We start from the raw sequence: 18,129 nt of genomic DNA, 5'->3' as shown, positions 1-18,129 counted from the left end.
GCCGTGATTTGGCTGAGTGATTTCAGCGTTTCGTGCTCCTTCTTGGCAGTCTCTAGGGCATCATCGGCAGCTTTCCCAAAAAGGTTGGAGTCCTCGACTGGTTTATTAATAAGAGAGGCCTGAGTTTCTGGTTTACAGCCAGAGTTCTTCAACCAGGCGTGTCTCTTGAGTATAGTCCCCTGGGCTAGAGTGCGTACAGCAGCCTCAGCAGAGTCCAGAGTATTTTTCAATATGTTGCGGGTAACCTGTCTGCCCTCAGCCACGACCGCCAGCTGGCGTGATCAAGTGGGCTCTGGGACCTCTTGAAGGCTATCCTGGACCAGGCCCCACTGGAAATCGCTGTAGCTTACCAGGAGAGTTTTATTGTTTGCGATCCTAGTTGAATAGGCTGCAGAGCCAGTGATCCGTTTTCCGAGGGCATAACTTTTCTTACAATCCTTATTCGGAGAGGCTTCCGCCGTGGACATTCGAACCCTCACCCTCTTCCTAGTGGTTTGTAACCCCCAGGAAGTCCGGTGTGGCATGACCCTGTATGTATAGTGGGTCAGAAGGAGAGGGAAGGTGACAACAAAGAAGGAGCTAGGTGCTTCTTTATAGAATTAAGTAAGGGGATGGCCTGACTAGTTGGGGGCTTCTCCTTGAGGATATTCTCAACAAAGTCAGAGTCAGGGACTGCCTCACGTGTTGCAATTGCGAAATAATCTGCCACTCTCTTTAAAATGGCGTTGAATAAATTTGGTCAACCACAGGCAACGACTCCCTTTGTGGAGGCAAAGAAGGGTGATCTAGACAAAAGATGTCTGGGTTAGGGGGGTGTGTTGGTGAAACCCAAGGGCCTGAATCCCCTGACTGATCCTGATCCCAGTCTGGGTCTTGGTCAGCTGTGTCCTGAGCAAATAGATGAATGTCCTCATAGGTATCCTCCTGCTCGGAGACATCCAAGATATCCTCTTGGTGGTTTTGTGGAGAGATGGGAAATCTCTGCAATTTATGTGGAATGGGGCAGGAGTCCTCTTCCCTAGGTCTTTTGGGAGTGATATATTTGTCTGAAAAGTCAATAAATTGGGCCATTTTGGCCATATAGTTTTCAAATCTCTCCCTAGTCCATAGGGAAGATGTAGAAGGGTCTGGAAGGAACAAGTTACTTACCTGTAACTGTTGTTCTCCAGCATGGGTCTGGCATGGATTCACATGCTCATGAATATTCCCCGTCGTCAGGCTGGGAATCCGCGGTAAAGAAAAAACCAGTATCAGTTTCGTTTCTGATCTGTCTTTCGTAGTAGTAACCAATCACTGATCTCTGCGTCATACTGACCACAGCCAATGACTGCCCTCTACCTAAGCCCCGCCTCTGGCAGCCATCTTCAGATTTGGTAGCACGTGAAGTGGGAGTATGACCAAGTGAAGAGCCGCAGAGGGGTAGGCGGGAGGGTTCACATGTGAATCCATGCCAGACCCATGCTGGAGAACAACAGTTACAGGTAAGTAACTTGTTCCTTCTCCAGCATGGGGTCTGGCATGGATTCACATGCTCATGAATAAAGAATACATAGCAGTACACACATGCACAACCACGGGAGGTGGCAAAGGCTCAACATTAAGCATTACATCAAACTCAACATTAAGCAAATCTTACCTCCTCACCAGGCTCACCTTAGGCGAACAGGTTGCGCAGCACTGCTTGGCCGACCCTGGACTCCTCCCTGGAATCCCGATCGACGCAGTAGAATTTCGTGAAGGTGTGCGTCGACCTCCACGTAGCAGCCCTGCAGATGTCCAGCAAGGGCACACCAGATAGGAACGCCGTGGTAGCTGCGATCGCTCTGGTGGAATGGGCTCTCGGACGGCCAGGCATCGGTTGATTTGCCAACCGATGACAGTACATGATACAGCCGGAGAGCCATCTGGAAATGGAAGCCTTCGAGAGAGCCTTCCCCTGATTGACAGGTCCAAAATTCACAAAGAGTTGTGACGTCTTCCGAAAACACTTTGTGCGGTCCACGTAGAACTTCAGCGCTCTAGCCACATCCAGCGAGTGCAAAGTCCTTTCAGCCGGCGACGAAGGCGACAGGAAGAAAACAGGCAACACCAAGGGTTTGTTGAGGTGGAAGTCCGACGGCACCTTGGGCATGAAGGAGGGGTGCGTCCTGAGCACTACCCTCGTGTCGTGAAAAGTCAAGTACGGGGCCTTGCAGGAAAGGGCCTGGATCTCTCCCACCAGTCGTGCGGAGGTGATGGCCACAAGAAACGCTGTTTTCCACGACAAGAACTTCAACGGAGCCGAGTGCAGAGGCTCGAACGGAGGTCCCATGAGCTTGGTCAGCACCACGTTGAGCTCCCACACCGGGGCCGGAGCCTTCACCGGCGGGAACGATCTGAACAGTCCCTTCATGAACTCTTTCACCAGACGATGAGACCACAAAGACGTCCGCCCCGTGGTTCTGGTGTATCGGTAGATCGCAGCAAGATGAATCTTGATGGACGCGTGCGCCAGTCCAGCTTTGGCCAGCGTCAGTAGGTACGGCAGTACTTGGGGGGCCGTAATTCGTAGAGGGTTAATCTTCTGTGCGTGGCACCAGACAGAGAACCTCTTCCATTTGTGTCCGTAGCATTTAAGAGTTGAGGACGCCCTGGCCTTTGCAGGAACCTCTCTGCAGTCGGCCGGTATGTCGTATCCTCCAAACTCTAATGCTGCAGGAGCCAGGCCTGCAAGTTCAGCGACTTCGGGTCGTGATGGAGGATGGCGCCTCCTTCCCTGGAGAGAAGATCCGCGTCCACTGGCAGCTTGATTGACGGGGACGCTGACAAGTCCAGAAGGTCCGGGAACCATATCTGCCTCGGCCACGCAGGTGCGACGAGGATCATCCTGCACCGTGACCTCTTGAGCTGGTTGATGAGCCGGATCAGCAATGGAAATGGAGGGAACGCGTATAGAAACAGGCCTTCCCAGGGGAACGAAAAAGCATCGCCCATGCTCCTCCGCTGGGGAAACCTGCTGGCGAACCTCTGGCACTTGGAGTTCGTCGTCGTCGCGAACACATCGTTCTGGGGTGTGCCCCACCGTCGGAAGAGGCGGTCCACTAGATCCTGTCGTAGTTCCCACTCGTGGCACGAGCGCAGCTCCCTGCTGAGTGAGTCGGCGATGGTGTTTTTTATCCCTGCCAGATGAAACGGCACCAGAAACATCCCTTTGGCGACGGCCCAATGCCACAGATCCTGCGCCTCGCTGGACAGGGCTGGGGACCTGGTTCTGCCCTGTTTCCTGATGTAGAACATGGTGGTGGTGTTGTCGGTGAAGATCCTCACCACCTTGCCCTTGAGGGACAGAAGGAAGGACCTGAGGGCCCAAAACACTGCACGGAGCTCCAGGACGTTGATATGGAGGGACTTCTCCGTCGGGAGCCAAAGGCCTCTCGCGTGCAGATTTTCGGTGTGCGCTCTCCACCCTTCCAGGGAGGCATCCGTGGTCACTGTCTCCTGGTGGCCGGGGGTCTGGAAGTCCATGCCCGCCGTCAGATGCGCGCGGGTGCCCCACCACAGGATCGCTCGTCGGAAACTCTCGTCGAGTGTGATCCTCTCCTCGAAGCTGCCCGTCGTCTGGATCTAGCGCGCGTCCAGGAACTCCTGCAACGGGCGCATCCGGAGCCTGCACAGGGGGATGAAGTAAATGCAAGAAGACATCATTCCGAGGAGGGACTTGATGGACCTCACTCTTGCCGCGTCCGCAACCAGCATCCGCTGCACCTTGCCCAGGATGGCCCTCGTCCTTTACTCCGACGGGGAGGCCAGAAGCAACCCTGTGTCGAGCTTCGCCCCCAGAAACAGTGCGTCTTGCGCGGGCACCAGGTGGGACTTGGCGTAGTTTACGGAGAATCCCAGGTCCGTGAGAAGTTGGACGGTCCTTGCCGTGTGCTCCACGGCGAGCTCCCTCGTCTTGGCTCGGATGAGCCAGTCGTCCAGGTAGGGATAGACGTGGATCCCCTCTCGGCGCAGCTGCGCCGCCACCGGTGCAAGGCACTTGGTGAACACCCTGGGTGCCGACCTTAGTCCGAAGGGAAGGGCTGTGAACTGATAGTGACGCCCTTGGACCACGAACCTGAGAAACTTTCGGTGTCCCTTTAGGATGGGAATATGGAAGTAGGCATCCTCCAAATCCAACAACGACAGGAAATCGCCCTCCTCCAGCTGACCCAGGACGTGTTGGAGGGTGACCATCCGGAACTTCTGTGCCTTGATGAATTTGTTCAGTCGTCGTAGGTCCAGGATGGGACACCATCCTCCCGTCTTCTTCTTCACGAGGAAGTATCTTGAGTAAACTCCGGAGCCCCGAAGCCTCTTTGGGACGAGCTCGATGGCGCCCTTCCTGAGCATCGCCTTTACCTCTAAGAGAAGTTGAGGGACGTGAAGTTCTTTCCTGGCCACAGGGGGGACGCACGGGCACCTTCTTTGAAACTCGAGCGCGTGACCCTGGGCTAGGGCGTCCAGCACCCAACGGTCGGTGGAGATGGACTCCCACACGCTGACGAAGCTCGCCAGCCGGCCTCCCACCGGGGTGCTTCGGTGGGGGCCCGACCCCACGGCCGGTTCAATCCTGCTTCGACAAGGCTTTGCCGCCTGACTTGCCTCGTCCCCTGTAAGCTTCCTGCGACGACGAACCGGCCGCTTGACGGTAGGTGGAAAATCCGCCGCCGGAACCTTTGGAGGCACCCTTGCCTCCGCCGCTCCGAAAGGGCGGCCGCCGTTGCTGGAGAACCCCAAGAGCCCGGGCCGTCTCCGTGTCTGCTTTGATGGCTTGAAGGAAATCGTCCACTGTTTTCCCAAACAGGTTGTTTCCATCGAACGGCATGTCCAAGACCCTGGTCTGCACGTCTTGACGGAAGTCAGTAGCCTTGAGCCATCCACGCCACCTAAGGCACACGCCGTTGCCCAACTGGCGAAATCCAGTGTCGGCGATGTCCGTCGCAATCGTAATGGGGTGGTCTGACGCCACCTCACCTTCCTGCAAGATCTCTAGGGCATCCGCCCTCTTGTCGTCCGGTAGGAAGTCCAGCAGGGGGGCCAGTTTGTACCACAGCTCCCTGTCCTAGCGGGCTACGATAGCCAAGGCGTTGGCCGCCTTAATCGTCATCGCTGCAGACGAGATGACCCTGCGTCCCATCGTATCCAATTTCTTTCCCTCGCCGTCCGGCGTGGGAAGTCGACGTGGAGGCCGCACCCCCCCCCCCGCTTTCTTCCTGGCCGCCGCAGAGACGACGGAATCCGGGGTAGGCTGCGCCCGGAGGCACAAGGGGGCCGCGTCCGGGACCCGGTACTTCTTCTCGTACCGATCCCTTCTAGCCAGCGTCGTGGATGGGTTCTTGAGGAGGGCGAGGCCCTCATCCCAAATATCATCCAGTAGAGGCACGGAGAGGACCATCTTCCTCTTGGCCTCGCACCGCTGATAAAGGAAACCTTCCTTCTTCTTCTCCTCCAGGCAGAGCTGGAAGAGCTCGGATGCCCTGGCGATCATGGAGTGAAACGATCCAATCTCGTCGGGCGGGGAAGCCCAGGTGGGAGGTGACGACGGCAGATCCTCGTCGTAAACCTCGTCGTCCGTACCCGTCGCGGCCGTGTCAGTCCCCGTATCATCCCCACGAGTCGTGGACGGGACGGGGAGGAGGGCTGAACAGGGCACGATGGCTGAAAAGGAGGTGGAGGGTGAATCCTTCTTCTCTTAGGGGGAGGGCTCCCAGAAGGGCCTGGCTCCGGGTCCCCCGTCGGGAGCGGTTCCTCCGCTGGTGGTAACGGCAGTCTCGTCCTTATCTCCAAGCATAAGGACTGTATAGCCAACAAAATGGCCGCCGAGTTGTCTTGCGGCGCTGGTTGAGGGGAGTCCGACGGGCGGTCAGGGGCCCCGTCGGCACCCTCGACGATATCGTCGTCTCCTCTGTCGGGATCCCTCCCGACGGGCTGGTCTTCTTCCACGCCAACGCCGTGGCTTAAGACCTCGATCAGCTCTTCCTCAGAGGTTGAGGCCGAATCCACGACGACCTCCTGCCCCCCCTTTTTCTTCTCCGAAGGTTTCACGGGGGTCCTGTCGATGGGCATAAAAGAGGACTCCCTCCGCGGTGGCAGGGAGACTCTGAGCCCCGAGGTCGCCACCACTGGTGTAGCCTCCACTCGCTCTCCCTCCGATGGGGCCTTCGAGCTCGACCGGGGCCTCTCCAGGAGCTTCGCCGGGTGCTCGGCCTTCCTCTTACCCGAACCAGAGCGTTGGCTCGTGGTTGATGGTGCCGGGGAGGATGCGCCCTGCCTGGCGCCCGTAGAGCCCAACCGTTCGGCGCTCCCAGTGCCAGCGGACTCGCGGTGCTTGGCCTTGTGTTGGACCCCCGTCGCCGGGGCGTCCTCAAAGCTCTTAGAAGACCGCTCGGATTTCTTCCTCTTCTTCTCGCCTGACGGGCTCTTCCCTTCCAGCCAGTTGGCGAGACGTTGATGGCGGTCCCTCATGGTCCGCTCCTACATATTGCCGCAAAACGCACAGTCCTTCTCCACGTGCGTCTTGTCCTCATGTAGGCAGTAAAGACAAAAGGAGTGTTCGTCCTCCTTAAAGACATTCTGAAGCTGGCATCCAGGGCAGACCCTGAACAGCTTTCCGGGCGTCGAGCTTCCCTTCTCCTGGGCCATGTCCGAGATGGGCATGAGAAACTTCTGGAGTCCTCCAAAAGCGTAGCTTGACGAAATCTTCACCCTTGAGGGGCGTAGACGAATCCGACACGGGTCCCCGTTGATCGGATGAAGAATTGGAGCTTGAGGCTCTATTTGACCGAAAAAAATCGAAGTTTTTGAGAAAAAACGTGAAAAAATAGCACTAACGCTCGAGAGCAATAGCATGAGGATCCCAACACTTGAACGTGCGGTAAAAATCTGAAGATGGCTGCCAGAGGCGGGGCTTAGGTAGAGGGCAGTCATTGGCTGTGGTCAGTATGACGCAGAGATCAGTGATTGGTTACCCTGGTAACCTGACGACGGGGAATATTCATGAGCATGTGAATCCATGCCAGACCCCATGCTGGAGAAGGGGAAACGATTGCCCAGAAGGGCAGATTTTCCTAATAAGGCCTTTGAGAGAGGCTGGGGGTCTTCAGAAAACTCTTCTCGATGAGAGGAGGTGCTCTTGTTTCCTGCAGCTGCCGAAATAATAGCTGCAAGTCTTTCGCGTATTTTCGGCAGCTTAATGGAAGGTCTCTACGCACCTGATGGCGCCGTCGTGGTCGATGATTCCACCAAAGCCTTAAGGGCCTGCTCCCCTTTGGACGGTGTGTCGCAGACCGTATGTTTTTTTGGGGGAACGCCCTTTCCAGTGGAATGCCCAGTAGCATGCTACGAAGATGGTTGCGTGGAGGGTGCCGGACCGTGAGGTTCAGGAGGCACTGTCGAAGGTTTCAGCGGCCTTCTTGGCGTTGCGGACTTCCTCAATGTCTCCGTCGAGGAGGATTTAGGGGTTGTGCATTTAGGTATTTGTTGTGTGTGTGTGCCCTTATCGTTGGGGTGTGAACTCCCCATAACAGCGCTGGCGGTCTGTCTGTCAGGACCAGGGATGGGCATTTGGGAGCCTGAAGGTTGCGCCGAAAGGTCAATGTTTTCCAATTCGGAGCTATGGCTTCCGATGTATTCCTCGTCGTCCAAAGCGATGGCACCAACAGGGGAAATGGCTTTTGGCCTGCATTGCGTTGGCCGCCCACCATTTAGTCTGCCTGTCCTCCAGTGTTTTCGGCCGAAAGAGCTTGCAGGACTTGCATGAGCGCTCCTAGGGTCTCGAGGTAGACACTGATTGCAACGGCGATGGATGTCCTTCCACGGAAACTTGCCGTTACACAACAGGCAAAATGTAAAGGGCGTCCTCTCCATAGCAGAGGGTAACGGCAGCCAGACCAAATATAGAAAGAGAAGGGAAAAGGAAATACATTCTTGAAGTAGAGATAAACCCAGTGCCCCACCCACTCTTGTAAGGGCCTGGCCGGAGGGCCGAGTTGTGGATGTCTTCGGCGGCAGGAAGCCCACGAGGCAGTCGCGAAAAAAGTAGTCAGGAGACTTGACAACCGTAGGTCATGGGACAAAGTAACCAACATTAACTTTTGCGAGCTCCGCATAAGTTAACCAACTAGTTGGGCAGAAAAAAAACAATCTGAGAGACCTAGACGTGTGAGAGATTTTGGGCACACTGCACGTCACGTTAGAGATAGTGTAACAGTCACCCCGATGTCGACGTCCCCTTTCGATCTTCGAAAGAAAGATGCAATACTCTGCGATTACGACTAGATGTTGGACTATATGCACAGCATATGATTCTAAGCAGATTCACAAGCATCAGAAACATCTATACCTGTCTCGCCCAACAATCCCATTGCAACACAACCCAATTCTTTACTTTATTTTAAAGAAGTGAAACAAGCCTTGCACTTTGTTTCATTGTGATCTTGTGGTAGACAAAAGTTCTGAAATCTGCCTATTCGATGGCACTTGTTATTACTCAAGCAAGAACAGATTGCTCTCCATGAACTACCGATATAAAATTTGAAACCGATAGTTAGGAAGAATCCTTGCTGTTTTCCCAACATCCGAGACGCTCTTCTTTTTGCTATTGGTTTGTACCTTTCCTGACTTTTGGAGGTAAATTAAGACCTTGCAAAATTCATCTGTGTTTGGGCACTGGTCTGTCCCTATCTGTATCAGTGCAGGAGAACTCTGTCTTTTTTCTGCATACCTTGCCTTAAGTGAAGTGTTGTTGGGCCCTATAACTTTGTTTTTACCAAATTTGTGGCTACTTGCATGATGTGTGCAGTATCAGCGAATACTTTTATAGATTTTTCTTTTTTATAGTCTTTTGCACTTTGCATTTTGCCTGCTTAATGCCGATTACAATAGCTTATACTCTAAAATGCCCATGCCACAAGATTTTTGCTTGTCCTTTGGACACCTTCTTCCTGCCTTGGAGTGGCAGGATTTTCCATATATTGTAATCCTTTTCCTGGGGAAAGCACTAGCATTCGCAAGCAAAGAGGTGGTCAGTGTGGCCGGTATTGGATTCTGGGTCTGTCTGAACCCAGTCCACATTCATACAAAAGTGTGTCTGTTGCTGGGCAGGTGCAGTCGCCAGAGTCTGTCCTGAATGGACAGTCCCTGCCAAACGTGAAAGGTGCAGATCCTTGCCATTGGTGGGATGGAGACCCGCTGAAGTCCTCACAGGAATATCACCAGCAGCCATTTCTTCACTTGCCCAGCAAAGCCCTGTCTCTCTGCAGATTTCAAGAAGACCTTGATCGGTGCTTCAACCTCAATCCCGACCTCTGCTTGAAGATCCAGGCATGGTACAACACATACCTTGATCTCCTACCTGATGAGTGGCCAAAAATAGGTGGGGATGAGGTAAGGAGAAATGGCTACGAAAGAACTGCCATCCCACTAATACAGTGTAGTCACAAACCACATTTCCTTATCAACAGTCTTCTCTTCCGGTCTGTAGCCAGCTGGGTGAAATATTGGCATTGAGATTTAACAGAGAACACAATAGTACTTTTGCATAAATCCTTACACCAAGATTGTGCCTTAGCCTTCTCTCCATGACTTAAGTCCTGCAAAAAGGAATGAGCTGCCTTCCCATCATTAAACACGAATGCCCTCCTTAATCACTTTTAGCCTTACGAGGTAAAAGGCCATTGCCATAAGTTCTCTCTCCGCCATGTCCTTTCTAATATTTAGCAGAGGCCTTCTGCAGCAAACAAGGCCCTCGACAAAACCGGGAATATAAGTATTCTATGTCCCCCAAACCATACCACCTTTATTTCTGCAGGAGCCACAAACAAATACATGCTGACCCGAGGAAAAGCAAGCACCATTATGAATGTTTCTCTTGAATCTCTGCCATGTTCCATGTTCTTGTTAGGCAATTTTTAAGTCTTAACTAACTAGCGGGGGGGGGGGGCAAACAGGGCTCCCCAATTAACCTGTCTCTGCCCTAACTTGGATAGAAAGCCCCAGCGCAGATTTTCAATTTGCCTAAAGATTTTCCTATAAAATTTCCTGAGCTGCTCAGGTATGAAATTCGTTCACAGTTTTCAACTTCCTTTCCACCTGCATCTGCACATTTTCAGTTCTAACCATGCTAACATCAATTTCACTTGGGGGTGGCCTCCACAGTTGTCAATCTTGCCTCCAAGCTTGGAGCACATTCACTGAGGTTCACAACCTTTTCTCTCTGTATGGCAGCTTATTGAAAGGGCACTGCTCAAAACCGGTGGGTGAGTTTCTGTCAATGTCTCCAATCATACACAACATCACCTATGATATGGCAAATGCTGCGGCCTGGCCGCAGCAATGCAGCACTCTATCATCATGTCCTTGCTGCTTCCTATCTCTATGAACTAGCTAGTAACATCCAACGTCTTTCCCACATGCTTACTTGTACTTATCTGCAATTCGACTATCTTGTAACCATCAGTCTACCAGCACTTTTTGTTTTGTCTTAATCCTTCTGTATGCCTGTAACTCTCTTAAATTCTAGCGCCCAGTTACCCCAGGGTTCGGTGCGTGTTACAAATAAATAAACTAAACTAAAACTAGTCTCCTTCCTGTGGGTAAGCCACTATGGGCTTCTGCTCCCTTCCCACATCTTGCTTTGCCTGGTGTCATTTACCCAGGGCAAAACCATTCTTTAGCGGACAGCTGTAAATACATGTGGCCTCTTGGGAAGACTCCAGTAGCACAGAGGGAGCAGTTCCTTTATCAGTGTAGGACCCAACCCCTGCTCCCTTGTAGCCGTAATTGACTTTGGTCACTGTTCAGTTGCTCCCCACAACTCTCTGGGAATTAGGGACGCTTCAAGCGATGGGCTGGCATCAGGGGCTTAATAGACTTCTGAATTCGGGATCTTGAGGGCTTACGAGATCAACACATCTTCTCTCAGAGCCAAAAAAGCAGCACCCTGTGAGAAATGCCTTTCTAATCATCGGGTTGATTGAGATCACTATCTCGGTGAGAATCCATGGAAGAGAGGACTACATAGAAAAGGCAGTATGATCCTGATTTCTTTAGATGAACAGCAGGTGGGCCAGACAGTGGTGTGCACTAATAGTGTATTGGGCTGTGGGGTACATCATGCCAGAACATAGGAGCCTAGGAGACAGCATCATGAATTCGGCAAAAGAAAAGAAAAATGTGCCCGTAATGGGGCGTTAGTGAGGGTCGTAAAGGAGCTTGACAAGTACTATTGCTGCAGCATGAATAAAAGAAAAGAATGCTCATGGATAATGCATGATAGTGCTCATGATCGGACCAAGTATATGAGGCATCAGTCTGGCGTGCTTGTCACATCCAGTAGGGGCTCAACCATGACGGGCATTGCGAAATCCATTGAAAGGAGACAGAACCCAAATTCATCAGCACTTACTATGTTCTTCTTCATGATTAAACCCAGAAAGAAAGTGGCTAAGCACACCAATTAACAACCATACACATGTGTATGTATAAAGGTAGCGAGGTGGGAGATTAAAATGTACAAGTACTAAATAAGACTTAAAGTGACAAAGAATCTTGAGATCCTAAATTATTAATTGAATTTGTATTGTGTGGATATATTGTGAGAAACGTACCTTGCTCAGAATCAGTAGATATTGTTGATCCCATGCTGTCAGTTCGGAGGCGTTCAATACCATGAACAGATAGCTGCTCCAGTCGACGCTTGAGGTAACGGTGTTCCCGCTGCAGTTGTTCTTTAACATTCAGGGATTTTCGATCCTGTTCTTCTAATTTCTGTAGTGATTGAAAAGATTCACATGATATTGTATTTGCATATATAGTTGGATATTTTGATGTCTGGTGCTGTAAGAAGCCCTCAAACTAGATCCACAGCAAATGGAAACAATCACTGGCAAAGGCAACAGTTTTTGATTTATGTACACATGGGATAGGCCTATAATGCCATTACGGTATTACCTGCCTCACAGATGACAACAGCTAGCAAATGGTGTGAGAATATGGGTATATGATGGCCTTTCTCAGGCTTCTTTTTCTGTCTCTGGGTCCCTGACCCTGATTGGCAGACATGGTTCCTCCCTCCCGCAAATGCCTATTGAGAATCTATAAAAAGGCGTAAACTTAGGCAATGATTGTTTTTATCAGTATTTAAGTACAATTACACACGTTAGGTCACATTTTGCTTATAAATCAAGTGGCTGAATGCTGTGATGAGAGTAAGACGTTGTTACATCACCAGGCTTTTTTTTTTTCGCAGTTAGTTGCTGAACATTTCCAGACAAAAAACTCAAATATTGGGGGTGGTTGGGTATGGGGATACAAGGGGAAGGGGGCGTGGGGAATAGGGAATATATAATAGGGAAGGGGGTTTGGGAGTAACCCCCCCCCCAAATATATATATTAAAGAACCTGAGTTTTTTCAGCCGAACATTTTTGGCAAAAAACAGCGGGAAAAAAACCTAGTGACCTAAGAACATAGAACCGTGATGAGATGCGAGATGCCTATCGCAGTATACCTTTATTGATCCCTACTGGGGAGCCAGAGGACCCCAGGGATCAACCAACACACAGAATGGTAAAGGGTGTTGAGGTAAGGAGATGAACAGCTGCCGACCTTCATACCCTGCCCCTAACCATGGGAAAGAGGCTGGTACCTTTAAAATGACAACCAGAAAGCTAACTGAATAATGACTCTGTTCATTTGTTTTCACTTTTCCCTCCCTTAAAAGAAAATAAACAGCCCAGTTACAGGAAATTCAGTAAGAATCACACAAAAATACAATGGGCCTCATTCAGAGGTTCGGCAGTGAATTTGTTACCGCCACTACCACAGGATTACAAGTGGTGGCAGGGCATTGTGATCTCCATTTATTTCATTGGGGATTTTTGGCGGAATTACCACTCAATAATAGTGACTATTTTTGAGGAAACGTGCAGGATTTACCTCATGCTTGAGGTAAATTCTCCACTTTTGCTCTAGGAATTGGTGGATTTACCACTTGGTAATTCCAACAATGATAATTCTGCCAAAACTTGTAGTTTGGCTGTGCAGGAAAAATGGGGGTATTTCCATTACACCAAAAACAGTGGTGGTAACAGAATTACTGCCACTTTATTCCCACAATGATAATCTCGGAATAAGGCCCAATATATCCAGTTTTCCCTCTGCCAAGGGAGAGAACACAGATGCTTTCAGCTTTGTGCTAGTTCCCCGCCCATCGTCCTGGGAGATAAGAATTACTATTCCCCAGGCTTACTGGAGGATTTCTGTTTAAAGAAAACAGACACTGACTAATCCCAAAATATTGTCACAAAGTCCAAAAGGAGAGCCCCTTTCCATGAGACCAGGGAGGTGAGGCCGCTATGCGATAATCCCCCAAGGGGTGGTACTCAGCAGGTGGATCTCATGGGAGGGGAAACCTCCTTTGGGACCAGTGTTGACTATTGTGTTCGAAAGTGGCATCCCTACAACCCCCCCCACCTCTCCTTCACCTCCTCCCGCTACTCCCCTACCCTCCTATGTCATGTATTTCTGTGAAACAGAAGTAGAGAGTACTGAGACGAGAAAGATCTTTGAGAAGTCACAACATCAGAACTCAATCAGTACTGGGAAGAGGAGGAGGCGCAGAGCAATACAGAGTACTTATCAGAACCACTTTGCCCATTCTAGTGGTTCTCAACAGCTGATTGGAAGAAACCCTGTTAAAAGCAAAGAAGGACTTGACTAGATGTCAAGCCCGCCCTGGAGGAACTGCGAGACAGAGTAAGCTTCATGAAAAAGGTTGGCAGAGAGGGGAGCCAAGCAAGAAGGAGGTCGCTGTCAAGCTGGTCCGGTGTGGAGGAACAAGCGGGGAGCAGCAAGGAAGACGCTCCTGGCATCCGCGAAGGTCGGCAGCCATGGGGGAGCGGTCCCAGGCCAACAAGGAGGAAGCAGGCGAGTAAACCAAGTCTGTATGTGACACCACCGCTTGGGGAATACATCCAAGTTATTCTTCTTCGTCGCAGTACCTGGTGGAAGGAACCATGTCTACCAATCAGGGTCAGGGACCCAGAGACAGAAAAAGAAGCCTGAGAAAGGCCAACAGGAGAACAGAGATTTCCCCCACAGTTTGGTTGAACTTCATGAGAAGCCTGTTGCGCCTGGTGAAAAGGAACCAGGTCTACCAATCAGGGTCAGCGACCCATAGACAGAAAATAAGTATGAGAAAGCCAACAAGGGAACAGAGGTTTCCACAACAAATGTTTGAACTTTGCAAAAAGCCTGAACAAGGCTGGGGAAGGGAGATATTCCCCAATATGTCAAGATTTGAACTGGCTTTTGCCAAGGGGAAGGGAGCACCCCCTTTGGGTTAAAAGATCCTCTTTTTATTTAGTTTACATTTAGAGTGTGAGGGACAGCGTTAGGATTCTGACATTGGACATTAGAACTTTTGCTTTGGACATTCTGATACTAGTTGTTCCAGTTGCAGCAGGGAATCTCTTCTTAGAGGTAGCTAGAGATAGGGGTTTCTTTTCCTTTTTGCACTTTAATAACAGTTTCTAATAATCACCATGGGGGGGGAGTTTTACTTCTGAACCCTTACCACAGAGAGCAGCAGGCAGCTTCAGGAGAGATCTCAGGGAATAGGGAATCAGAGCATACATACAGCAAAGGCCAGCATAAAAGTCAAAATGGCAGGTGCACGTTATATAGCTTTGGACCAGCTCATTGAACATCCACCTGACCAGTATCACATAGCCCAATCAGGGAACACCATCAGCCCCATCACAAAGGTGAAAGCTGTTTCATTGAAGCCCAGCCCAGAGGAAGACGAGACGCCAAATAAAAAGCAACTAGCCCAAACAGCCTTTGCCATTTCTTGTAATAGCTGCCAGCAGGAAGGTTGGAGTGCAAGACAGTCTGGGAAGAACCTAGGAAAAACTTAATAACTGAAATTGACAAGGGTGCTTCATGACCAGATTGCAGAGGAACCATAATTCATTGTTAGAGAGCCAATGTTCATGGTTTAAATATCTTGCAAAACACAAGCTCCTCAAATGTATTAATAGCAGACAGTTCACCAGAAGATGGTACAAGGATTCTATAGTACCTTCCTGATTACAATATGAACATGTATACACTGATGGTATTATTTTGGTACAAATTATCTTAATTTCATCCTTGGGCAACAAACTAAATGTGTCTGGGAATTGGGAATCCCCAGTTTTTAGGAAAGATGTCTATTTTAGCAACTTTCCCTCCATAGTTTCTATGGACCTCCAATCTTTATTTGTTTTTTAACCTGTTCTGACTTTTTGGAGGGGGAGTAAAGGCTTCAGCTTCACTTTCCCTGCCTTTTGCTCATTTGTTTTGAGGAAACTGATCAGTCCTTCATACTATTAGTACTGGGAAACTAGTTTTCCCTTTTTGTAACTTTTAACATTGCACACAGCATCTTACAATGCGGTGCAATTAGGATACTATTGTATCACCCTAGCCTTTTTAACTTGGGATTTTTGGTTACTTTTATATGTGACTAAAGGCAAGCTGGTGACAGCAACTATATTTTTTCGACTTTTGCTATTTCTAGTGTGCGCGTATGGCTACTAAACATGGCCGTGCCCTAAAATGGCCACGACATAAGGTTTTTATTTTATAATTGTTCTTTTATAACGCGCTTAATACCAACAAGTGGTTTCTAAGTGTGGGATTGGGATTCAAACCTGTGTTGCGCTGCATTGTCTTGCTTCCAAGCCGAACATGTTGCCCCCAAGCTATCCTTCCTTTCCTAACTGTTTGGCTGTTTAAATAGTGCAGATTCTTATTATTGGTGGGCTTGGACTTGCTTCCAGGCTGGATTTTGGATAAGAAGAGGACTCCAGCAGCCATTTCTTCAGATCGGTATTCGAGCCAAGAATCCCTCGTAGAAGAACAACCAACTGAAGATACGAAGAAGACTCCCGAAGAGGCTTATCATCCCTTCCTGCGTTTCTCCTGGTGAAGCCCTATTGGACTACCTGATCTGCAAAGGCCCTGTGCAGTGCTTCAACCCCTGTACTGGTGGGACCAACCAGTCCTGTGCCTTTAGAAGTGTCCCTGGACCACCCTATAGACAGTCCAGCTCTCCAGTGGGCTGCCTCGCTTGAACCGCCGTTGTTCTGTGTATGTGGTATAAGTCACCTTCTTGCCGAATGTCAACCTTCCAGCCTCACAGGATTCTGTCCTGGAATGACATCTACAACCACGACTGGAAGGATGCCTGCGGTCGTCGGCGTGCAGTGGCCATCACTGGAACTTGCCTTCCCCCGTCCTGTGAAATGTTTGCTGAATTGGGAAGTTTGAATTCTGCCTCTGGACCCGAGCAGAAGAATCCTTGCACCCGAAGCTCCTAGGAACCTCTAACCGGAAGGAAAGGAAGGAAATCCAACCTTCAGAGAACCGAGTCGACCCATCCAGTGATCAGGGAAAACAGGAGTCAGGGGGTTAATTAAACGCAAAGCATTTGTTTCCTGCTGTCCTTTGTAGAATAACATTGAAACCAAGTTTCTTTGGATTCTTCTATTTCACTTCTTTAAGAACACAATTTGTTTACCTAGTAACTTTGTTGCATCTCTTCTTTTGAACAATCACCAACACAAGTAACTTACCTGCTACAGATACATTCTGGGGTGAAGCATTGTGACTCCTGTGACCTTCGGGCCCAAGGCCCCATTCTTCTTAGGAATTGAACTGCTGAAGTTAGGGAATATCACTTGTAACTTGGTTCCATCTTTACTGCATGACTTTACTTAGCTCCTTTTCTGAAAGTCATTGAATGCATTTTAAGAACCTATGTTGACTGCATGACAAACATTACATACCTGTAATCAGCTTTCTGATGTTTGTTAGTTGCTTAGATTCCCATGCTTTGCATAGGCCGACATCTAGTGGTTCGTGCAAAGTATTACATGACTTGTTTTCTAAATGGAAAAGGGACGTCGACCGGGCGCGTTTGTAATACTATCCCTAATGTGACATTTACTGTACCCATGGACCTTCACGCCGAGGTCCTCCGATTGTTCTATGTCTGACCTGAGGTTGCATGAAGTGTGTAGTAAAAAGATAAGACGTGTGAAGAGGTGTATGTTGTCTATGGACCTTCTACTCCCAATGAGGGGTATAGGGGTGCGTAAATGTGAATCTAAGCAGATACAGGCATCAGAAAGACGATTACACATATGTAATGTTTGTCTGCTGAGGATCTGCTTAGAAGCACATGCTTTGTATAGTCTAGTGAGCAGTACCAGGAGAAGGAGGTGGGTTGTCAGAAGGAACAAAATATCTAAGCACTGCCCATCCCACCTGAGTCACTCCTTGCTTGTGTGTCCATACAGTAATGTTGCGTGAAAGTGTGAACTGAACTCCATGTAGCTGCTTTACAGATTATCTCTAGTGAAGCATTTGCAATGAAGGCCACAGTGGCACCTGCACTACGTGTCCGACGGTCGTTGCTGAGGGCAGCCAGATGGCCACCACTCTCCCAGCAACATCAATGCACAGTGTGCCTTTGGTCAGAGGGAGACACCCCCACGGCACACTGTATAACCCAGAGAGACAGTGGCCCTCTGTCTCAGCTGGGTCTCACAGTGCCGTGGGGTGCTGCACTAGTCCTCTGCAGTACTAATAGTGGCACTGCTTTACAGCAGTGGGCCGCGGGGGCTGCCCTGGCTGGCAGCAGTCAAGTCACTGTAAGTTAGGCAGGCCGGCGCAGAGTTGCCTAATGCCTTCTCTTCCATGGCGCACGCAAAGCAATGGTAAGCCCTGCCTCCGCACAAGCTCTTAGAGAGGAGAGGGATCAGCACCCTGACACTGATGCCCCAGGGTCTGGTACGCTCTACAAATAATAAACTAAACTAAAACTAAACACGCCTGCTGACCAAGATGTGACGGTCTGTTAGAGACCAGACATTAGGATGTCCAGAATTCGCCGCAGATCATCTAAGGCAGGCTTCAGTTAGGGTCGGGTGGATCTGGATCGGTACTTCCCAAGGTACGTTATTTTTATTTGTGCTTGTGTAACTTGTGTGCGCACACGCCTTGTGTGTGGCCTGGGCCCTGGGGGCATGGCCCATCAACACGCCTGAGGCCATGCACGGACG

At 50.0% G+C, this 18,129-nt stretch overlaps 1 protein-coding gene across 1 annotated transcript in view; it reads right to left on the bottom strand.

The window, feature by feature from the left end:
- The window catches only part of MXD4 (MAX dimerization protein 4), a 336,017-nt gene that overhangs the window by 40,743 nt on the left and 277,145 nt on the right, over window positions 1-18,129 (bottom strand). Inside the window, exon 6 of the mRNA XM_069632124.1 lies at window positions 11,628-11,787. Within this exon, the coding sequence (XP_069488225.1) occupies window positions 11,628-11,787 (160 nt within the window). The remainder of the gene's footprint in view (window positions 1-11,627; window positions 11,788-18,129) is intronic.

Source organism: Ambystoma mexicanum, chromosome 6q, assembly GCF_040938575.1.
Source record: "Ambystoma mexicanum isolate Mex_15411 chromosome 6q, UKY_AmexF1_1, whole genome shotgun sequence".
Taxonomy (NCBI): domain Eukaryota; kingdom Metazoa; phylum Chordata; class Amphibia; order Caudata; family Ambystomatidae; genus Ambystoma; species Ambystoma mexicanum.
Note: the sequence above shows the minus strand (reverse complement) of the source record. Positions and strands in the feature narration are given on the sequence as shown.